The 25078-nt window shown below is 32.3% G+C and overlaps 1 protein-coding gene across 1 annotated transcript; it reads right to left on the reverse strand.

The window, feature by feature from the left end:
• Nucleotides 1-4010: 4010 nt before the first annotated feature.
• On the reverse strand, nucleotides 4011-23216 carry LOC120363595 (UDP-glucuronosyltransferase 2B7). The gene is made up of 6 exons (XM_039468216.2): nucleotides 22449-23216; nucleotides 20987-21135; nucleotides 16576-16707; nucleotides 13520-13607; nucleotides 12409-12628; nucleotides 4011-4423 (listed from the first exon to the last, which is right to left on the reverse strand). The coding sequence occupies exons 1-6, from the start codon at nucleotides 23167-23169 to the stop codon at nucleotides 4144-4146; spliced, it is 1590 nt and encodes a 529-aa protein (XP_039324150.1). The 5' UTR covers nucleotides 23170-23216; the 3' UTR covers nucleotides 4011-4143.
• Between the last annotated feature and the right edge of the window lie 1862 nt (nucleotides 23217-25078).

Here is a 25078-nt window from a genome sequence, read left to right on the forward strand (position 1 = left end):
GTGTGTTAGGTGAGCTCAGTTAACTCCTTCCACAGAGTTTCTTGGGTAGCTACTTTCTTTCCTATGGTGTCTGGGTCTATAATTATCTGAAGATCATTCACTTTCATATTTAGTGATTAGTGTGGAAAAGCTCAAAGTGCTAGTGGGCTACCAAGATTTCTTAGGCAGATATTTGTGTCTCTCTACCAAATTGTCATTTATTATGGGGACTACCTTTTGAATTGATAAGGTGTTGGTTAATTGTGAGACAAAAACAGACATGAAAATAGACAGAAAGAGAGAAACAGAGAGAACATGCTGTGTTTCCACAATAGCTTTGAAATTTTAGCTGTATTATTTTCATTACATCTTTTTTTAAGACAGCTACAAAATTTGCCAAACTTCAAAAGGAGAGGATATTACTTTATAGGAAAATTGCCAATGTATTTATCATGATGTCTCAAAATAACAAAAAATATAGTCTTTTGAAGAAGGCAGCAGAAGTTATTAAACTATTGTATGATTCATAAAATATAAAAAATAATGAAATAAAATATATTAAAATTATATGAATTTATATTTCTACAATTACTGCAATTTAAAAATATTGTATTGTATTTAATCATAGATATTTAAAAAATAGAATGAATCTTCTAAAATCAAGCTGCAAGTGGCTAAAATAGATAATATATGAGAAATTTTATCAAGCTTTTGGAATGACACTAGTAAATTAATAATGGGATGTTACATTTTGGAACTTCTTGTCTTGAATTGATGTGTTTATTCCACAAATCAAATTTCAAATCTCATAATTAATATATGAAAACACTGTGAAAATTTAGACATTGCAGTATTGTATAGAATAAAAATATAAATTCTCACCCTTGAAATTACATGCGTTTTTCAAGATTCTTTTTGTATCAATTTATGTATATTTTATTTTATTGAAAAAAAATGCTTTTTGTTTTTCTGGAAGCTACTTCTATTTGGCAATGTGATAATCTGCCGGTTCTCTGCAATGATTATACTCATATTTGTTGGAGGTACACGTTTTCATTGACTGAAAGCCATTTAACTGCTGGAGAAATCATTCTGTTCATACACATGCTTATCTGCAAGGATTTCTGTATGGCAGATTTCTAGATGCAGAACTTTAGTTTATAATGATATATTTACATTTCATTTAAAAGTATTATTTCAAATTATACTCCCTCTAACGTAGAATTCTCAGGTTTTTAATAGGGTGCTAATCTTCTCTATGGCATTAATGTGTTGGCATTATTTCTATTGTTCTGACCATCAGTAACTTTTTAATCTTTTGTATCTTTTTGGCCAATTTTACCTTGAATTGCTTATCCGTATTTCATCAATTTTTATTAGATTTTCTGTTTTGGTAGGTGATGTGTAGTTCTCACTGAACAATGGATACTAATATTTTGTTACGTGTGTTGTAGCATAGATTTTAGGTAAATTAATTCAGGTTTGTAAGCATAATAAAAGAAGATTATTAATCTTTGGCACTACATAAGTTCTGTTTTTCTTTATATCTATATCTATTCCTGGATGATTTGTATGAAATATTCTGTTATAAACTCTTCATGTAATTTAGCATCAGTGTTTCTCTCTTTCTCTCTTTCTCTCTCTCTCTCTCTGTGTGCGTGTGTGTGTGTGTGTGTGTGTGTGTGTGTATGACATGATCTATCTATGTGTATATAACTATAAATATACATATATATTAGTTTTTAATCATACCTTATGCTAGAGAATACCTTCTTTAAGAATTGGTTAATGGTAAGACTTTGATCATTAAGTGCTTTCCTGATATGAAGATTAAAGGAGATCTATAGCTTAATTTAGATATTTTCCACAAAATTTATAAACTTTTTATATTCTTTGTATGTATTTTTTTGGCATGCTAAAAACTTTATGTTTCCATATTATATTTATAGGAGTGAAGGATCAAAAGACTGTGGAAAATGAAAAAAATTAGATATGATCATGTAAAGTATAGTTATGTAGAATAATTATGATTTCAATTTGTCCTCAAAAAACATTGAATTTCACAACATATTTATTAGCTAGTTAAGTGATGCTGTGTCTTGTTTTAAAAGAAACAGACATGTATATGTACATGCATGTTTAGCAAGACTGATAATTTACTAAGTCCTTTTAGAGTGTAATTCCTATATTATCACAACCTAAAATGAGGGATTTTTTATTAAAGGTCAAAAATTAACACCCATATTAAATTCAAGATTTTTTTTCCAGTTCTGTTAAGAATGATGATGGTATTTTGATGACAATTAAATTGGACTTACAGATTTATTTTGGCAATATGATCATTTTCACAAAATTGATTCTACCCATCCATGAGCATGGGATGTATTTCCATTTGTTTGTGTCATCTATGTTTTTTTCAGCCATGTTTTGTAGTTTTCTTTGTAGAAGCCTTTCATCTTCTTGGTTAGGTATATTCCTAAGTATTTTTTCCCCTTTTTGCAGCTATTATGAAAATAGATGAGTTCTTAATTTGATTCTCAGCTTTGAAACCTGCATAGCCAATGAAAGACTAAGAAAAAAGAACAAATCTGGAGGCATCACATTACCCAACTTCAAACTACATCAGAAGGTTATAGTTACAAAAACAACATGGTATTCACATGAAAACAGGCAGGTAGATCAATGGAATAGAATAGAGAATCCTGAAATAAAGCCAAATACTTAATAGCCAACTGATCTTTGACAAAGCAAACAAAAATATAAAATGGGGAAATGACACTTTATTCCACAAATGGGACTGGAATAATTAGCAATCCACACGTAGAAGAATGAAACTGCATCTTCGTGTCTCACCTTATAATCAACTCAGAATGGATCAAATAATTAAATCTAAGACAATAAAAAAATCTAGAAGATAACATTGAGAAAACTCTTCTTGGGTTGGGCAAAAAACCTGTTACCCAAAATCCAAAAGCAAATGCAACTAAAACAAAGATAAATAGTTGTGATTTAATTAAACTTAAAAGCTCTACTGGCAAAGAATAATCAGTGTGTAAGTAGACAACTCACAGAGTATTGAAAAATATTTATGAACTATGCATCTGACAAAGAACAAATGTCAGGAATCTACAAAGAACTCAAAAAACTCCAAAGAGAAAAACCAATAACCGCATCAAAAAACAGGCTATGGTCATGAATAGACAATTCTTAAAAACAGATATGTAAATAACCAACATATATTAAAAAATGCTCAACTTAACTAATTATCAGGAAAACTAAAAAGTTCTGCAAGAATGGCCATAAGTTAAAAATCCCAAAATATACAATGTTGGCATAACTCACAGCAGCATAAAAGTGTGAAAAAAATCAACCAGATGAATATTTTTAAACATCTAGAAAAAGTAGAACTGGCTCATGAAAGCAAAGATATTGTAAAATAGTTCAATGTTACAGAAGAAATGAGATAAGAGTTGCTATATTTCTAATTTCATATAATTTCCAGTGGGAAAGACTTAAGCACTAAAATAGTAAACATTTTGCCATAAGTTTTAGAAAAAATACCACAATAAAGCTGCATGCATTATAAAAGCTAAGCAGCACTACTCATCCCAAAATATCAAAAGGATGAGAGAGACTTTTTATACAAAAGGACGAGAGAGATTTTTTTATACAATTTAACTATGTAATAGTTTCTTTAGCAACAGTTAAAACAACAAAATCCTGTTCAAAATGAAGTCAAAGTATTCTGAGTATGTGCAAAACAGCACTGATATTGTCAGTGGACTTCTTACTGTTCTTGTGCTTATGTACAATGTGTATAATATAGCTAAGCTGAAGAAAATTTTTTTCCTTTAACCTGTGAATTAGAACAACAAATTTCAATATCAGTGCAACAAATTTCAATATAAGCTCATATGGGTTTATATTATTTTTTATTTTCCCTCGTGTTTTCTTCATTGCCACAAAAGATTTCTAACCATTAACTGGGTGGTAAACTTCTGAAAAACAATGTTTTACTTGACAAGGTAGGCTTTGGAAAGATTCTTTTTTTTTTTTTTTTTCCTTGTCACAGGGAGGAAAAAATCTTGCATCACAATCTTTCTTGCTGAAATTAACTGAAGTAGTCCCATCAATCAAGTTTTTCAGCTCAAGCCTTAGCTATAACTAATCCTTTTTCCCCTTCTTTCCTGTTCTAGCAAACTTCCAGAAACAAAACAGACAACATTTTGTGATGATGAATATCACAGTTGCCACACTGGCCAGCAGGAACCCGATCACATCCAAAGAGTGGTACTGGAACCAGGTGAGGTCGTGGGCTACAACCCGAAGATGCTTGGCTCCTTTGTGGCGCATGACAAATTCAATCCAGAAGACTGCTTGATCCAGGGGTTTCACTGGTTGATCATGTTGAATTTTTGATAATTTCATAACATTCTCTTTATATCTGGAGGATAAAAATAAAGATACTAACATTAAAAGTAAGTTATATGAAGTCCATGAAAGGTTTTAAAGTGTCAAATGATTCAAAGTAAATGTCAAAATATTGACATAGAATTTGTGTATTTTAATTTGAGTCATCAGAGAAAGTTTGGCTTTTAAATTGAACTTTTCTCATTGACAAATTAAAAATACATATTAATTATACTTTAAGTTCTGGGGTACCTATGCAGAATGTGCAGGATTGTTACATAGGTATACATGTGTCATGGTGGTTTGCTGCATTCATTACCCCATCTTCTACATTAGGCATTTCTCCTAATGCTGTCCCTCTCCAATCCCCCCAATCCCTGCTATCCCTCCCCTAGCCTACCACCCTCCAACATGCCCCAGTGTGTGATATTCCCCTCCCACTTATGAGTAAGGTCATCAGTGTTTGGTTTTCTGTTCTTATGTCAGTTTGATAAGAATGATGGTTTCCAGCTTCATCCATGTCCCTGTGAAGGATATCAACTCATCCTTTTTTATGGCCATATAGTTTCCATGGTGTATATGTGCCACATTTTCTTTATCCAGTCTAGCATTGGTGGGCATTTAAGTTGGTTCCAAGTCTTCACTATTGTGAACAGTGCCACAGTGAACATACATGTGCATGTATTTTATAAAAGAATGATTTATAATCTTTTGAGTATTTACTCAGTAATAGGATTGCTGGTTCAAATGGTATTTCTAGTTCTAGATCCTTGAGGAATCACCACACTATCTTCCACAATGGTGGAACTAATTTCACGCCCACCAACAGTATAAAAGTGTTCCTATTTCTCCACATCCTCTCCAGTATCTGTCTCCTGATTTTTTAATGGTCTCCATTCTAACTGGTGTGAGATGGTTTCTCAATGTGGTTTTGATTTGCATTTCTCTAATGACCAGTGATGATGAGTTTTCTTTCATGTTTGTTGGCTATATAAATGTCTTCTGAAAACTGTCTGTTCATATGCTTCAGACACTTTTTGATGGGGTTGTTTGTTTTCTTTTCTTGTAAATTTGTTTAAGTTATTTGTAGATTCTGGATATTAGTCCTTTGTCAGTTGGTTGACAGTTCACTCTAATGATAATTTCTTTTGCTGTGCAGAAGCTCTTAAATTCAATTAGATCTCATTTGTCTATTTTGACTTTTGTTGCAATTACTTTTGATATATTAGTCATGAACTTCTTGCCCATGGCTATGTCCTTAATGATACTGCCTAGGTTTTCTTCTAGGGATTTTATGGTGTTAGGTCTTTTGTTTAAATCTTTAATCCATCTGGAGTTAATTTTTTATAAGGTGTAAGGAAGGAATCCAGTTTCAGCTTTCTGCATGTGGCTAGCCAGTTTCTCAACACCATTCATTAAATATGGAATAATTTCCCTATTGCTTGTTTCTGTCAGGATTGTTAAAGATGAGATGGTTGTAGATGTGTGGCATTATTTCTGAGGCCTCTGTATGGTTCCATTGGTCAGTATTTCTGTGTTGGTACCAGAACCATGATGTTTTGATTACTGTAGCCTTGTAGTATAGTTTGAAGTCAAATAGTGTGTTGTCTTTAGCATTTTTTTTTTTTTTTGTCTTAGAATTATCTTGGCTACTCGGCCTCTCTTTTTTGGTTCCATATGATGTTTAAGGTGGTTTTTTACAATTCAGTGAAGAAAATCAGTGGTATCTTGATGGGAATAGCATTGAATCTATAAATTACTTTGGGCAGTATGGTCATTTTCACAATATTGAATCTTTCTAACCAAGAGCATGGAATGTTTTTCCATATGCTTGTGTCCTCTCTCATTTCCTTGAGCATAATTATGTGGATTTTTTCTTTGGTTCTGTTTAATGTGATGGATTACATTTATTGATTTGCCTATGTTGAACCAGCCTCATATCCCAGGGATGAAGCTGACTTGGTGGTGATGGATAAGCTTTTTGATGTGCTGTTGAATTTGGTTTGCCAGCATTTTATTGAGGATTTTTGCATCCATGCTCATCATGGATATTGGCCTAAAATTTCTTTTTTTAGTTGTATCTCTGCCAGGTTTTGGTATCAGGATGATGCTGGCATCATGAAATGAGTTAGGGAGGATTCCTTCTTTTTATACTGTTTGGAATAGTTTCAGAAGGAATGATACCAGATCCTCTTTGTACCTCTGTACAACTTGGCCATGAACTCACCTGGTCCTGGACTTTTTTTGGTTGCCAGGCTCTTAATTGCTGCCTCAATTTCAGACCTTGTTATTGGTCTATTCAGGGATTCAACTTCTTCCTGGTTTATTCTTAGGAGGGTGTAAATGTCTAGGAATTTATCCATTTCTTCTAGATTTACCAGTTTATTTGCATGGAGGTGTTTGTAGTAATATCTGATGGTCGTTTGTATTTCTGTGAGATCAGTGGTGACATCCTCTTTATCATTTTTTATTGCATCTATTTGATTCTTCTGTCTTTTCTTTTTTATTAGTCTGGCTAGCAGTCAATCTATTTTGTTGATCTTTTCATAAAATCTGCTGCTGGATTTACTGATTTTTTTTTAGGGTTTTTTTCTGTCTCTATCTTTTTCAGTTCTCCTCTGATCTTAGTTATTTCTTGTCTTCTGCTAGCTTTTTTGAATTTGTTTGATCTTGTTCCTTTAGTTCTTTTAATCATGATGTTAAGGTGTTGATTTTAGATATCTCCTTGCTTCTCTTATGGCATTTAGTGCTACAAATTTCCCTCTAGACACTGCTTTCAATGTGTCCCAGAGCTTCTGGTACATTGTGTCTTTGTTCTCATTAGTTTTGAAGAACATCTTTATTTCTGCCTTCAATTCATTATTTGTCCAGTAGCCATTCAGGAGCAGGTTGTTCAGTTTCCATGTAGTTGTGTGGTTTTAAGTGAGTTTCTTAATCCTGAGTTCTAATTTGATTGTGCTGGGGTCTGAAAACAGTTCATTATGATTTCCGTCTTTTTGCATTTGCTGAGGAGTACTTTACTTCCAATTATGTGGTCAATTTTACAGTAAGTGTGATTTGGCACCGAGAAAAAAATGCACATTCTGTGGATTTGGGGTGGAGAGTTCTGTAGATGTCTATTAGGTCCGCTTGATCCAGATCTGAGTTTAAGTCCTAGATTAGGTTTGTTAATTAGCCTTGTTAATTTTCTGTCTCATTGATCTGTCTAATATTGACAGTGGAGTGTTAAGTTCTCCTACAATTATTGTGGGAAAGTCTAAGTCTCTTTGTAGGTCATTAAGAACTTGCTTTATTTATCTGGGTGCTCCTGTATTGGGTGCATATATATTTAGGGTCGTTAGCTCTTCTTGTTGCATTGATCCCTTTACCATTACATAATGCCCTTTTTTGTTTCTTTTGATCTTTGTTGGTTTAAAGTCTGTTTTATCAGAGATAAGGAATACCGCCCCTGCTTTTTTTTTTTTTTCCCCCCTCTCCATTTGTTTGGTAAATCTTTCTCCATCTCCTTACTTTTAGCCTGTGTCTGTTTTTGCACATGAGATGGGTCTCCTGAATATAGCACACCAATGGGTCTTGACATTTTATCTAATTTGCCAGTCTATATATTTTGATTGAGGCATTTAGCCCATTTCCATTTAAGATTAATATTGTTATATGTGAATTTCCTCCTGCCATTTTGATGCTAGCTGGTTGTTTTGCCCATTAGTTGATGCAGTTTCTTCATAGTGATGATGGTCTTTACAATTTGGTATGTTGTTGCAGTGGCTGCTACTGGTTCTTCCATTCCATGTTTAGCGCTTCCTTCAGGAGCTCCTGTAAGGCAGGCCTGGTAGTCATGAAATCTCTCAGCAGTTGCTTGTCCATAAAGGATTTTATTTCTCCTTCACTATGAAGCTTATTTTTACTGGATATGAAATTCAAGGTTGCAAATTATTTTCTTTATGGATGTTGAATATTGACTCCCACCCTCTTCTGGTTTGTAGGGTTTCTGCTGAGAGATCCCACTGTGAGTCTGATGGGCTTTCCTTTGTGGGTGATCTAACCTTTCTCTCTGGCTGCCCTTAGCATTTCTTCCTTCATTTCAACCCTGGTGAATTTGTGGATTAAGTGCCTTGGGGTTGCTCATCTCAAGGAATTTCTTTGTGATGTTCTCTGTATTTCCTGAATTTGAATGTTGGCCTTCCTTGCTATGTTCAGGATATTCTCCTGGATAATATCCTAAAAAGTGTTTTCCAACTTGGTTTCATTCTCCCCATCACTTTCAGGTACACCAATCAAATGTAGATTTGGTTTTTACACATAATCCCATATTTCTTAGAGGCTTTGTTCATTTCTTTTCACACTTTTTTCTCTAATCTTGCCTTATCACTTTATTTCATTGAGTTGATCTTCAATCTCTGACATTCTTTCTCCCACTTAATCAATTCAGCTATTGAAATGCTAACTGGAATAACCAGCATAAAGAAGAACATAAACAACTTAATGGAGCTGACAGATATTTTTAAAGTAGAAATGAAAGGTCAGGTGAGAAAAATAATTTCTGTCATGCAGAGAAAATATAAGCCTTTTTAATTTTTTTACTTTTTAAATTTTAACTTTCTGCAGGTATGTAGTAAGTGTATATATTTATGGGGTACCTGAGGTATTTTGATGCAATATGAAATAATGTCATCATAACAAATAAGATATTTGTCCCTTAAGCATTTATCTTTTGTATTATGAACAATCCAATTACACTCTTAGTTCTCAAACAGGCATATGAGAATGTTCTCAACATTATGAGCCATTTTGAGTGCTGTTAGAAAGACTGTGAAAATGTAATGTGAAAATTATCACCTCTAAGTTCCTCAAAAGGAATTGTGTCACAGCGAATAACATGTCTTATAGATAGTTACTTTGCTTCTATTCTACTCTTTTGTCTCCTAGTGTTTCCCACCAGTAGCCAGAATAATCTTTTGAAATAAAGGTACAATTGTGACACTTCCTTGATTAAGATTTTTGCCTGGCTTCTCATTATTTTAAGAATAAAATCCTAGTCTGTTACTTGGTCTACAGACCCCACATTGTTAGACACTGGCAAGCTCTTTTCTTTTTCCCCTGCACATTGCCTTCTAGATTGACCTTCGATATTCTTTAAACTCCCAAAGCTGTTCTCATCACAGCACCTTATACATTTTGTCCCCTCTTTCCAGCTCTTGAAGTACTCTTTCTTATTACTACCAAGGGCAAACTTCTCTCCTTTTTGAGCCTTTCTTCTAAGTGTTACCTCTAAGAGAGGCTTTTACCGGCCACAATGTGATGGAACCTCTAGCATTTTTTCTATTTTCTGCGCTTATTTGGTTATTTGATTCTGAGAATTTTAAAATACAGTGTATATCTCATAAAATAAACATTTAAATATTAAATATAAAACATATATATACATACACCGAGTGAATAGCTAAAAAATGTAAGATCATTTTGAGCATTATCTTAGTGAAGATACCAATTTTACCTACTGCTCAGATCATGGTATAAAATATCACATCCTGCCTAGAATAACTCTTTTTTTTGGACCCGTTTAGTAACGACTTTTGTCCTTCAATTAAGTATTATGCTGACTTTGAACAGCATACATTAATTTTGCTTGTTTATGTAGTTGAATTATATAATATGTACTCATTAGTGTTTTTTCTTTTAATGCAGCAGTTGTTTGGTAATTCCATTGCTGTGTAGTATTCTGTTGATTGATAAAGCATATATTACATCTTCATTTTATGATTAATAGACATTTGGGTTGCTAAATTTTTTCAACACTGATGATAATTCTGTTGTGAGCTTTCTTCTATATAGGATTAGATTTACATATTTATACACACATATTGTATATATAATTGAGAGTAGAATTGCTGAGATAAAAGTGTATGCATAATTATAATTTATTTCTAGACTTTATTTTTTTAAAGTGTATTATTTTAATTTCCAAAATTTAAAGACATTTTAGTTATCATTTTTATAACCTCCCTTACTTTCACTATGGCTGGATCGTGTAGTCTTTATAATACTGAATCTTTTTATATTTATTAACTCTTGATTTATGGTCCACCACGTCACTTCAAATAACTATTAAATATTTGACATACTCTAGAAAAATGTGTCTTCATGTTGATATATAAATGTATATATATGATACATGTATGTGTATTGTATATGTATATATGTGCATGTGTATGTATTTATTTACATTATAAGATTCCATTTGTTAATTGTATTCTTCAATTGTTTTATATCCTTGCTCATTATTTGCTTTTTTTAAAAAGTCTGTTTAGATTGAGTGAAAGTATTTGTATAATCACATTTAAATCTACCACTGTATTTTATATTTACTTCCTATTTGTCCAAGTTAGTTTATGTTTCTTTTCAATTATTTCCTATCTTCCTTAAAGATATTTTTTATCATTTGCTATCCTTCTATTTTCTTTCTGATAAAGTATCTTTAAAGTTTTCCTTTAGATGATGCCCCTTCCTTATACAAAACATTATTGATAGTAGCTATAAATGCTGAATTGATGGTAGCTGGACTGTAAAAGACAATTTACACATTGTTATCTTTGTGGCATTAAGAAAATCAATTATTGAAAATTTAACTTAAAATTAAATTTCTTTGTGCTTCAAAGACCATTCTAATAAAAGTAAAACGTTAGTTCACCCAAAATGAGAAAAAATATTTAAAAATGACATATCAAATATGACTTATAATATATAAATAGTTATTAAAACTTAATAAGACAAATAGCAAAGTTTAAAAATGTTCCAAGGATTGGAGTAGACATATTTTCAAAGAAGATATATGAATGCTTAGTAAGCACATATAAAAATTCTCAGCTTCTTCAGCTGTAATGAAAAATACAATCCAGGATAATGATGAGAGATCATTTTATACCCACTGAGAAGGCTGTAACAAAAAGACAAAAACACATTTACATGTGGAGGAATTGGAACCATACTATACTGCTGGTGGTGGTGATGAATGGAACAAGTACTTTGGAAAATAGTATAAAGGTTCTTCATAAACATACAGTTCCAACATGAGCCAGCAATTCCACTGATAGTATCAACCCAAAAGAAAGGAAAACATGTTTATGCAAAAATGTGTGCAGTAATGTTCATAAAAGTCACAATTGGAAACAATCAAAAAACCAATGAACTGGTAAGTAAGCAAATAAAATTTGGCATATCTGTACTATAAAATATTATACTGCTGTAAGGAGAACTGAAGTATTAAAACACACAATAACATGAATAAAACTAAAAACCATTAAAAAAAAAACCCAAAAAACTAGGCTAGGTGAGATGTCATTTACACAGCACTGTAAACTATATTATTCCATTTATATGGAATATCTAGAGAGAATAACCTATGGAGAAAGAAAACAAATTCGTGTTAGATTAGAACTAAGTGCTCATGTGAGATGGGTCATTGTAGTTTATTTTATGTTGACAAAAATGTTCTAAAATTATGTAATGGTAATGGCTTCATTATTCATTAAACATTCTTAAATCTATTTGGATTTTATACCATAAACAGGTGGGTTTTATGCTATCAAAATTAAATCTCATTTTCAAGTCTGTTAGAATAAGTATAATAATAAAAAGTAATTTTTTCAGCAAGAAAATAGTCCTATCCTGAGACATTTTAGATATTTTGTTAAAATATTTTATATTATTTAAAGTTTACTCTTCCTTTCTACTAATAATTCATTATGTCAGTTTTTTAAGAAATGCATAGTTTATATTATCTCTATCAGTTTAAATGCGTTTTTGTGCAGAAAATTGTTTCACTAACTGGTTACCCATTAGATATATGGGGTTCAAATACAATTTTAAAATAACTGACAAAAAATAAAAGATTTCAGATTGGTTAAATGACTTAAATTCTTTCAAAATTAGTCTCTTATAAAAAGGATGAAACTCACATTCACTATGGACAAAAGAAGCTATCTATAAATACCACCTAGTGGAAAATATTGTTATACTCACAAAGGATCATTAATTACAGTCTTCAGTGCATTCAGCAAGTCTGTACTGGACATTGTGTTGAAGTCCACTCTAACGGCTGCACCCTTGGCCACCACGTGAGCAATGTTATCAGGTTGATCCGCAAACAACGGAATGCCCACCATAGGGATCCCATGGTAGATCGCCTCGTAGATGCCATTGGCTCCACCATGAGTTATAAAAGCTCTGGCTTTTGGATGACCTGGGATCGAATGAATTTTAGCAAAATTATTCATAGGAATAAAATGAGATAGACGCACAACGAAAGGCTCTGAAAGTGACGGTGTTTTCTAGATAGCACATTGAACTAATTTGGTATTGCTTTTCAGAGTTCAAAGAAGAAACACGTGCTTGTGCTAGATACGTAAGTGAAGACTATATGGTTTGTGTGACTTCAGACTGCAAAAATTAATACAGGATTTCCCGTTGAACTAATTAAACGGTTCATTCCAGTTTTTAAAAAATGTGCAAAAAAGAACAAACCAATGAGATTGGCATGACATAAGGTGCTATTTTAAATGTAGTCACAGAGTGTGATTTGTGGAGTGTGCAAGGCAGCAGGCAGGGGATTGATGGTGGTGCTAGGATTGAGAAAAGATAGGTCACACTTCATCGTAAAATGTATCATCATTTTATGATTAAGATTAGGAATTTAATCCTCCAGAAAATGCAGAGTCACTGGTGATAGAGGAGCTATTATTTTTAGTGGCATTTGAAATAACCCTGCAGGAAAGAAAAAACAGGTGTAAAGTTGTAGAAATAAGAGACAAAGAGACAGCCCAGAAAGTATTGAAAAATTCTGTGAGATATAATAACACCTGAAATAAAGATTCCCTCTGATTCTGACCATAAAGGACGTGAATGTATATCATAAAATGACAACATTTATGGTGTATTCTTCCCCCCTCATACTGGAAAATAAATATAAAGAAGTTACATTTGGTTTTTCCATAACAGATATTCAATAATCTTATTTCATGATGAAATATTAACACCCAATGTGTTGTTACTAATATATTCAGTATTAGTATTTGTTCCCCAGAGTTTGGGGTTGTTCACAAAAGTCACTAGGATTGTCTACTCAGAGTCTTACCTAAAAGATCATTCTGGGGTATCCACTTGTACAGTCGAGTATTGAGACCTAAGGCATCTGGTTTATTCCCATCAAATCTCCACAGAACCTGTTACAGTAAAGAAAATATCTTATTCCATGAGTGGAACTCAAAAGGTATAGAATGTTAGAACTGTAAAAAGAGTAGGAGTGAGATCAAGGGATGCTAATAAATAAGAACTACTCAGAGAGTGATGTAAATAGAATACTCACACTTCATTGCTTAAATTTTATTATTAGTTAGGTATATAAAGAAATCATGACTTTCCAAAATAATACCATAGACAAATGATATTATCATTGAAAAGTTCAAATATTTTAGAAACTGTTACACTATTTAAAAGAAGACCTATGTGCAGCCAACCATCATATCACAAAAAAGCTTAACATCACAGATCATTAGAGAAATGCAAATCAAAATCATAATGAGATAGCATCTTACACCAGTCAAAATGGCTGTTATTAAAAATAAAAAATATGACACTGGTGAGGTTGTATAGAAAAGGAATGCTTATACACTGTTGGTTGGAGTGTAACTTAGTTCAATCATTGTGGAAGACAGTATGGTGATTCTTCAAAAACCTAGAGGCAAAAAATATCATAAAACCCTGAAATCCCATTCCTGCATATATGACCAAAGGACTTTAAATTGTTTTTTTTATAAAGACTTATGAACATATATGTTAATTGCAGTACTATACACAATAGCAAGGACATGGAATCAATGTAAATGCCCATCACGTATGAATTGAATAAACAAAATATGGTACATATATACTACAGTATATTATCCTGCCATAAAAAAAAAAATTATATATTTCCAGGGAAATGGATAGAGTTGGAGGCCATTATTCTTAGCAAACGAACTTGGAAATGGAAATCCAAATATGGCATGTTCTTACCTATAAATGGAAGCTAAAAGATGAGAACATGTGAACACATAGATGGGAACAATATACCGTCTATTGGAGGTGTATTAGAGGGTGGAGGATGGGAGGACAGAGATCAGGAAAAATAATCTACGGATATTTTAGTCTTACTATCTGGGTGATGAAACAATCAGTACAACAAACTCTCATGACACAAATTTACCTATGTGAAAAACCTGCATATGTACCCCTGAACTTAAAAGTAAAAGTCAAATTAATTTAATTTAAAAACTAAATATAATCTAAAAAAGGTATAAAAATATAAGTCATCATTATAATTCTAGTGTAAAAAGGTAACAATTTAGTAATAACTTATAGTTTTTTTATGTATTTTATATTAGTTTCCATCTTCCAAATTTAATTTTAATGTATTCATTTCTTTTTGAGTAATATGGAAAGTAGTTCACATCTATCTACTTGTCTATAGGTTCTTATGTTAGAGCCTGTTGTCCTCTGATGGACAAAATAACAGGTTCATGAAATAAGCAACTTACAATAAATAAATTAATGCTGCAAAGGTAGTACGTATAACTTCATTGGAATTACAAATTATCAAGCACTACTTCCAAGGAAAATTTCAAGTGACAATGTTTGACACAAATTCAGAGTATTATCAGTATTGCTGATTTGGGATTTTTTTTTTTCTTTTTTTTTTTTTTTTTGGCATAGAAATGAGGACTCTGTTGGTACCATGAATAAAAATACAAGTGTTGAATGAACTCAAAGTTGCATTTTGCTGAATTTGGTCAACTGATTATTAACACTTAGACAATGTGCTACAAAGCTTTGACAATGATGATTAATATGATCTGCTATAGTAAAGACATTTTTATGTTTAAGTTGCTAATTTTGAAACTCTCAAGCAATCCTCAAACTGTACAATAATTTACAGTGTTTACTATTTGCTGCATCAGAAATATTTATTAATATACTTAAAAAGTTTGTTCCTTGTGTCGAAGTAAAATACATTAGCAACATCTTCCAGACACCGTCTTTATAAAAGTAAAACTCCTAGATCCTGAAATGTACAATAGTAGAGTCTAGAATTTACACTTGTAATCACAGGATTGGAATTAATTCTCCTTACTACCCTACTCCCCACATGTTGCAGTTATTATTCCTAAATCAATGACATGCAATCATGTTATACTATCACAGATCCTTAAATAAAATTTATACTGCATAATTACTAACAGAGCTAGTCTTCTCTATTTGTTTTCACATATGTTATATAAGCATGGGACTTAAAGTACAATTAGAAATATGACATCCAAAAATTGTAAACATTCACCAAGAGCTTCCTGAGTACAATGAGTGATAGAGGTGGCCCAAGAGTCAGTCAAGTATTCTTCACTCACTAGATACTGCTGGGATAGGTAAACTGTTTTGAAGGTAAATTATCATAAGTCTTACTTGTATTTCTACAAGGACACAGTTCTGGATATACATTTTTAGTTGAAAACACCTGAAAGTCATTCTAAAGACTACATTAAGCACCATTTTCACTTACCTGAAGTATGTTGAGTTAAATTCAGCCGTTTGTATGACTGCTAATATCAGAAATTAAAATAATTGTGGGTCTCAAGTTCCCTTTTGTGGATACTTGTGGAGTACTGAGTTCCCACTGATGCTAATAGGACCCGCTCACGCATACCAAGAGTAGTAACTCCTGCAGGGTCACAAGGAACCCGTTGTCTGATGCACAAATATTACTTTGGTCAGTGAATGCTATGCAAGCATGTTTAAGACTGTATTTGGATATAAACAGTCGTTCAGTCTAATCTTTAACATTCTTTATCTGTATATCACATATATAAATCAAAATTTTATAGGATAGGAGGTGAAAAGTCTCCAAACACTTTTTAAATACCATCCTCCATAGAATTTACTGTCAGCATATTTACATAGGGAGTGTTCATACTTAAAACCGTTTTTTAAAATGCAATCACAATTTTCAAACTTCTCACAGTTTATCCAGGATTATCCTTGTTCTCATTTTCTGAATTTTGGACCGCTTCACATTTGCCAGAAGTTTCTACAATTAGATTTTTTAAAACTCTGACAGCCTCTTTCAGTAGTTTTCCAAACCACTAAGGCACTTGATCTAACCTTTTGTGGGATCTTGGCAAGGGCTGATGCAATTACGTTGGCCCTTTCTTCTGTCATGGTACTGACCATTGACCCCAGAGAAAACACCACAATACCATTTTCTCCAGAGCTCTGGACAAACTCTTCCATTTCCTGTGAAAAAAGAATTAGTTCCATCAGAAAAGAGTATTTGTACAGAAGGTACTACTGAAAGAATTGGTACAAATTACTAAAGAGAGAAAATCAAGTATTTTGAGGAATTACCGGAGTAAATAATATTTTTTGATTGACTCAACCACTAAGTTTCTTTGCAAGAACATGTATAATATGAGATAGGTGGCCTCTGCTTAGGATATTTGTGTAAATATGTGTGTGTATTATGTATGTATGTGTGTGCATGTAAGGGAGAAAAGAAATACAGCTGTTACATTGTAGTGAGAGAGATAATGTTAAAATATACCCAGATTCCTCACTTAAAATATTGTACTTACTTATATAGGTTCTTGGGAAGTGGCACCACTTGACTTTAATTCTATATTGTTGTTCTACTAAATCACTTGTGTTTATTTCAGGCATGTTTCCTGTAGAATTCTTTTAGTTTGAAACTGTTAGTGGTTTACTTCTCTACCTATGAGCAGTGAGGAAAAGTTACCCACAGTTGGGATAATTTTACATCTACATTTATGTTACTCTACAATACTTTATAACTTCACTTGAAGTTTGTCAGAGTCTTCCAGTAGTTTTTCAAAAAATAAAATAAATAAAAGCTGGTGGTTAAAAAACATTGACATTCTCAAGTCTGGTATTGTGATTTGGAATTTCTATGAATTGTTCCTGAGAGTCTCACTTATAACACAGAATTATACAGTATATAGTTAGATAGTTGACTTATCATATTTTTCAGGTTATTGTCTAGGTAGAAACACCTATTGCCCTGAAATCACACTGTTTAAATTGATGTGCTATTTATCACTGCACTGAGGAACTCTGATCATCACTGTGCTGTGTCTCAGAGGCAGGCACTTGTTATTTCATGTAATCAAAGAGGCCACCAGGCCTTCCCACATGGGAGATCTTGTCTCTCTTTTGAGTAGCTCATTCACACTATGTAACACTTCTGCTGAAGGTGTGCTTGGCTGCAGTTGATTGAGAATTATTCTGACTTGCATTCCCCATTGTATGGCAATATTTAAATTTAAATACTTTCAGATTTAATCATTAGGGTAAAACTTTTTCTAATGGTTCTGAACAAAATAAAGAAAAAAAGTCCAAATGTTAACTCTGTAGACCCGATATTGCAGAGGGTTGTTTAAAATATGATTTTTAATCTTAACATGAAAGTCATTGTACTACTACTCTAGGTAATAATTAGGGCATCTAGGTATCATATGCGTTTGCAGTTACCTGTAGCTATGTTCAGTGTAACTCCTGTTCAGTGTTTTATCTCACTGACTTGATGCCCAGAGCCTTCTTTATCTGGTCAGGTTGAATAAATAATATCGCAGTAATTTTATTAATAATATATCATAAATAATATCTCAGTAATTTTATAAAAATGTTATTTAAAAAGAATCTTTTCATACTTTTATAAAATTTCTTACATTAATTATATATTTTTATAATGTTATCACAGAAGAAGAAACAACCAGTTCATATGAGTGATGAATCTGTATTTCAACACAGGTTAGATACTCTCAACTATGCTCTGTTGATAGTCTTCTGTGATAACATTATAAAATACAAGATTAATGTAAGAAATTTTATAAAAGTATGAAAAGATTTTTTAATAGCATTTTTCTAAAATTACTGAGATACTATTTATGTAAAATAAGTATGTTTTCATCATGGCTTATGTACTATTTATATAGTTCAATGTAAACATGTGACATTTATTAGGAAATTCTAATCTTATTATATGTACATTATCCTCCTGCAGAAAATTGTCATCTTGTTGTATTTATCATTTTCTAACTCACTTTATTTGTATTATGATTGACAGTGTAATTGAAGATTTCATTGATAAAATCATTGTATTGCTATTGTATGCACATACGTTTTTAATCATTCCTTCATTTAAGATGTTTGATTACTTCCAATGTTAATTTTATGAATATTTTCTATAATGTTGAATAGGTACAACTTGATTAATTTTTCTCTGTTTGATTTCATGTGAATATATTATAAAACTAATAGCAACATGCATTTTTAAAACACCAGATACATTTTGTCAAGTGTCTTATTCTCTTAAAATATATAGAAATTATCTGGTAATCTAATATTTAATTGAAAAGAAAGCAATTTGGGTTAGCAATTATTTTAAATTATAAGTAATTAAAGAACCGGTTTTACAACTATTGATTTGCATTCAAATCTTTCTGCATGTTAGAAACAACAGTTAGTATTAGTAATTATCACTATTGTACTACTAGTCAACCTTTTTCTTGTCCTTCTATATTTCTTACTCTCTTTCTTCTTGTACTGTCACTATCAGTTTTCCTTCGTGTGAACGGGGAAATCTTTCAAAGGCAGGGTGTGGTGGCATAGATTTTTCATTGGTCTTACCTCAGCTTTTGTCTCTAAAGAAAGTTACCATACAAAGCCCATGCAGTTTCCATTCAACATAGATATTGAGTTTTAACAATGGAATAAAATCTCAGTTTTATGTAGATAAAAATGATGTTTTAAGAGATTATATAATAAGGTAATAAAGAATGCCTACTTTGTACATATGTCTTAAAAGCATAATATTAATTTAAAATCTATGAAGTTCTTGTGTTCCTTCATAAAGAATATAATCATATATGCTGACAGAATTGTTTTTGGTATTGAAACAAAGAGCACTATTCAGATATAAGTGGTGAGATTATTTGGTCTTTATTATACATGCATTGTTCATTTTCTCTGTGCTTCTCTGTCAGGAAGCTATGATATTGAGACAAGTTTCCCAAGGAAGCTTTGCTGAGTTGCTTATTATAAAGCAGAAATCACCTGCTCTTACAGGGTATGTTTATGCTCTAACATGTAAATCTCCAGGATCTGAATGGAGAATAATTTAAATGCTTTAAGAAGATCCAGTGAACACTGGGTTTGCCTACAAATATTAAAGGCACACATTTATATTGTTGAGGAAGTGTTTTAAGCTAAGCTGGAATACTGGTGAAGATCCTTATTACTTATGGTAAAATTTTAGAGTTTCAGCTAGCTCATCTTACTGCCAAAACTGATATGTCTACTTTTAATCAAGCCCACAGAATATCTGTCATTTATGACTTTGTAAGAGAATATAAGCTTGATGTGCTGAACAATCTGGTTCTATTAAATGAAGAATGATATCTCAAGTGATTTGCACATTTTAAGTAATTAGTGGTGTTACCAATAATAACAGAAGAATCATAATTGCAAAATTAATATTTCTGAGTCCCTGACTATATGCCAGAGACATTTTAAGTATTTTGTATTTTGTCCATGTTAGCATTTTTTCCACACAACACTATAGGAAGTTGGTACTAGTTCTATAAATGTAGGCATAATTATTTCTATCAACATTCTAATCTACTTTTCCGTGATCTGCTACCTGAATCCATGCAAAATTTCTTGAATGGTCATCTCATAACAGTCTGGCCCTTTTGCAATTTAATCCATTGAATATTTTGGAAGCATATCCTTAAAAAGAGAATCTTTTGATATATCTTTATTTCTTAATTCTTTTTAGAGTTTTTCAATGTGCTTAGTAAATATTTCAATTCCTAATAGGTATCTGGCTCTAATTTGCCTCTCAGCATCATTTGATTCTTAGTCTCTCCCTGCAAACTGAACTTGGAGACTTGAGAACTGACCTGACCACTTTACCTGCTTTTCTTTTTTGACTCTCTCTCCCTGTCATTCTTTTACCTATTCTTGCATATTGTTGAAATCTCATCTAACTAATCAGTGACTCCAGGTTACTTTCTATGATCTCTACTGATGCTTTCTTGGCATTGGGTTTTTCCTTGAGATAATAGTTTTTATAAAATTTTTATTACTTTCTTATATTTTAGATTTTGAAGGAGAATGTAAGGTATGTTGGAACAGAAACTGCGTCTATTAATTTTCTGTGAAAATGCTGCACTTACCTGTATCTTGTGCTAATCCCTTTATAAATATTCTTTGAATAAATGAGCAATATCTTCTTAGGTGTTGTGTAATCAAGGCTTTAATTTAACCAACCCTATTTTCAAAGTCTCCTTAGTATTCCTTTCTATTTGTAATATTCATGAAACTCACATAATTGTGATAGTATCAACATGTACATGAGCTTCTAATTGGTATCTGCTTTACCCCACCCACTTCACAGCTTTCTTTCAGTGTAAGTCAAACACTGAATGAAAACTATAGAATCATTTCTGCTGAAAATTCAAAGCCAACAAAATAACACCAATGAAAGTATGTTTACCTTAGGTAGGGGTTTGGCAGGTTTGCAATGGAGTCCTCCGACATAAACAATATTTGGTAATAGTGGATGAGGAAATTGAAAATTCCAGGAGTTTCGAATCAGCCATATGTCGGCTTTCCCCATTGTCTCAAATAATGTAGTGGGTTTTCCTGATAGGAATAAAGAAAAGAAAAGGTGGATGACACAAGATAATTACTTTAGGTAACTTTCTAAAAGTGTTAGAATAATGTAGACAAAAATATAGGCAAAGCATCTGTACTTTGAAAAAATATACGTATATTTATATATAGGCATAATTTATTTTTTATTATATATTTTGTCCATGTATATTTATAAGAAAGGCAAAGTGGTAGGAGAATTGTGAGGTAAGCTACATCTCTAATGTCACATCAGTAGTCTCACAATCATAAACAATTATTAAAATAAGTCATAGAGAATTAAATATCAATGCACTTTCTCTTTAAAGCTTCAATAGTAGCATAAAGACATTTAGACAACTCTTTGAGGTCCATAATCAATTAATTTTACTGTACCCGTAAAAGTAATTTCCTAAGAAATAGTCTAGTTTGCATAAATCACTAAGCTAATCCTTTTATTTTTGGTTCTTCAACTGAAATGTGGAATATTTTGAGAGTATGGCTGAAATACTTGTACCAACTACTACTTTGGATTCAAGCTAAGATCTTAGTAACATTATTTTTTAAGGAAACATATTGGTAAATTATAGATGGAAATTTTTGAGAAATTATTGAAATATAGATTTGTACTCAACTTTAATGTTTCATATTTTTTATTAAAGAGACATAGTTTCAAAAGAAAAACTATATAGATATAACAACCTTTGCACTTCAACAAAATGATAGGACTTTAAATGAATGATTTCCAATTCTTTAGTGAAGAAGTATAGAAACATTAGAAACTATAAATTACCCTTATCGATTTTTGCTTCTGAGACACAGACATTTCTGTATCTCAACTTATTTCTCTCAACTCTGAAGGAAACGTTCTGGTAACATGGGAACATCTTTAAATTTCTAAATAAGAAAACTGAGGTTTACAAGAAGAAACAATTTCTGCAGTTATATAGATAGTTGTAGAAAAATGTGTAACTATTCATTCTAAATCTGTACATTCAGTGTTACTTGATGGATTTTACTGTTTCTAAGATGTAAAACAGTGTATAGTAGAGCAAATGTGTAATTGCTTAAAGTCTTAGGTGAACTAATATATAGGTTTATGATTTTCTGGAGTGCTCTGTATGGGTGATGACCACAGGGTTTTAACCGATTCTATAATTTAAACTTTTCTGTATTTGTGAAATTGATAGATCATACTGTATTTTCATTTCATAAATTCACTTACCAAAAACCCCACTAGCCTTATTTTATGGCTTTACATAAGCTCTGCTTCAAAGACACAAATAAGTTAGATCTTAATGATACTGACTGGAAAAGTTACTTACCTAGAACTTCACTGTAAAACTGATCCCACTTCTTCATATCAAAGAGTTGAAACCAAAAGTCAAAATAAAGCATATAGATCATATTTTTTACCCTCTCCATGAAAGTCATTTGATCACTTAATTCTGACATGACAACAGGTGCATAGGAAGGAGGAAATAGAAATCCTCCACTATGCTTTTCAATAGCGTAACCAGGAGAGAAGCGGAGACTGTACACAAGGGGTATGTTTAGTAGTTCAGCCAGCAGCTCACCACCGGGAAAAACAGCATCTGCAAAAACGATGTCAAATCTTGACACTTGTAATTTTTTTATAAATTTCTTATTTGAGGCTAAATCTTTGCAGATATTTCTAATCGTGTCACTAAATATCCACATTATTTCTTGTACTTGTGAAAAATATGACCAAAATGTATCTTTTGGAAGGTCTGACCATCTCTTAACCTGTTGCATGGTGATATTGTCCATCTCAGTTTTAGTTAAAGATGCAGGAAAAACTTCAAATTTAAGAGTGGATGAGTTGTTGGGATCAAAAAGAATGGAAGCTGAAGACGCTACTACAGTTACTTCATGACCTCTCTGAACAAGCTCATTCAGGACGATCTTCATATTCATCCAATGGCTGTATTCTGCAGCCCACATCAGCACCTTTCCACAATTCCCAGAGCTAAAGTAAAAGGTCAGTTGTATTAGCAGAAGCACGGAGGTCCATTTCACAGACATCCTGCTGCAATGCAATGCTTGTTTCCCAATTGCTGCTCCTTTCTGTCATTTCTCTTGGTTGTATCCAAAGATAAATTAGTCAAGAAGTTAAAATGTAACCCTTATAGTTCGAAGTACATACGCTATCAATTAATTGACAGTCTGAGCATGTGGATGGCAAGGAGGCATATGAATGTAAATGACCTATGTACAAGGTGTGTTTAAGGTCTCTTTTATGTTTATAAAAGCTGTCCCCCAGCTAATATAAATGATCTTGTATGGAGAAACCACCTGTCTTATATAATATATTTTAGAAGAGTGTCCAGAACAGTAGCAGCGAGATGCTCATGTTTCTGCAGTCCATTTGACACAAACAAAAGATAAAATAACTAAATGTGGTTCAAAGATATTTTGTAAACTTTGTTGACATATGATTGTTTCATAAAATTTATCAATTATTGTATAAAATTTAATGTTCCATTGTATATTTACAGAATTGTGCATCTACCATAACAATCCATTTGAGAGCACTTATATCACCCCAAAATGAGCCCAATAGAATTCAGCCATTTTCTTTCCACTCCTAGTTTCTACATTTCCCCTATAGATTTGCCTATTCTGGACAATTTTTTAAATACATGGAATCAGATAGTATGTGGTATTTTGTGACTGTCTTGATTATGATTATTATTATTATTATTATACTTTAACTACTGGGGTACATGTTCAGATTGTGCAGGTTTGTTACACAGGTATACATGTACCATGGTGGTTTGCAGCACCCAACAACCTGTCATCTACATTAGGTATTTCTCCTAACGCTATCCTTCCCCTACCTTCACCCTCCGACAGGCCTGGTGTGTGAGGTTCCCCTCCCTGTGTCCACGTGTTCTCATTGTTCAATTCCCACTTATGAATGAGAATAGGTGGTGTTTGGTTTTCTGTTCTTGTGTTAGTTTGCTGAGAATGATGGTTTCCAGCTTCATCCATGTCCCTGCAAAGGACATGAACTCATTCTTTTTTTATGGCTGCATAGTATTCCATGGTATATATGTGCCACACTTTTTTTTTTTTATCTAGTCTATCATTGATGGGCATTTGGGTTGGTTCCAAGTCTTTGAGATTGTGAACAGTGTGGCAATAAACATACGTGTACATGGGTCTTTATAGTAGAATGATTTATAATCCTTTGGATATATATGCAGTAATGGGATTGCTGGGTCAAGTGATATCTCTAGTTTAGATCCTTGAGGAATGTTTTTTGGCTACATAAATGTCTTCTTTGGAGAAGTGTCTGTTCATATCCTTCACCCACTTTTTAATGAGGTTGTTTGTTTTTTCCTTGTAAATTTGTTTAAGTTCTTTTAGATCCTGGATATTAGCCATTTGTCAGATGGATAGATGTGTGACATTATTTCTGAGACATCTGTTCTTTTCTATTGGTCTATATGTCTGTTTTGGTACTAGTACTATGCTATTTTTGTTACTGTAGGTTTGTAGTATAAAATACCTAGGAATACAACTTAAACGGGATGTGAAAGACCTCTTAAAGGAGAACTACAAACAACTGCTCAAGGAAATAAGAGAGAACACAACTAGATGGAAAAACATCCCACGCTCATGGTTAGAAAGAATCAATATTGTGAAAGTGGCCATGCTGTACAAAGTAATTTATAGATTCATTCCTATTCCCATCAAGTGACCATCAACTTTCTTCACAGAATTGGAAAACAAACAAACAAACAAACAACTACTTTAAATTTCATATGAAACAACAACAAAAAAAAGCCCATATAGCCAAGACAATTCTAAGCAAAAATAACAAAGCTAGAGGCAACACCCTACCTGACTTCAAACTATACTACAAGGCTACAGTGCCTGGCTTCTTTTATGTAGCATAATATTTTAAACCTTAATTTATTATATATTG

Source organism: Saimiri boliviensis, chromosome 3 (genome assembly GCF_048565385.1).
Source record: "Saimiri boliviensis isolate mSaiBol1 chromosome 3, mSaiBol1.pri, whole genome shotgun sequence".
Lineage (NCBI taxonomy): Eukaryota > Metazoa > Chordata > Mammalia > Primates > Cebidae > Saimiri > Saimiri boliviensis.

Coding starts and splice junctions, on each gene's coding strand:
- LOC120363595 (XM_039468216.2), bottom strand. CDS start 23,169: ATGTCTGTGAAATGGACCTCCGTGCTTCTGCTAATACAACTGACCTTT. Junction 21,136..22,448: donor GTTTTACAGTGAAGTTCTAG/GTAAGTAACTTT, acceptor TATTCCTATCAG/GAAAACCCACTACATTATTT. Junction 12,629..13,519: donor ACCCCAGAATGATCTTTTAG/GTAAGACTCTGA, acceptor ATTCGATCCCAG/GTCATCCAAAAGCCAGAGCT.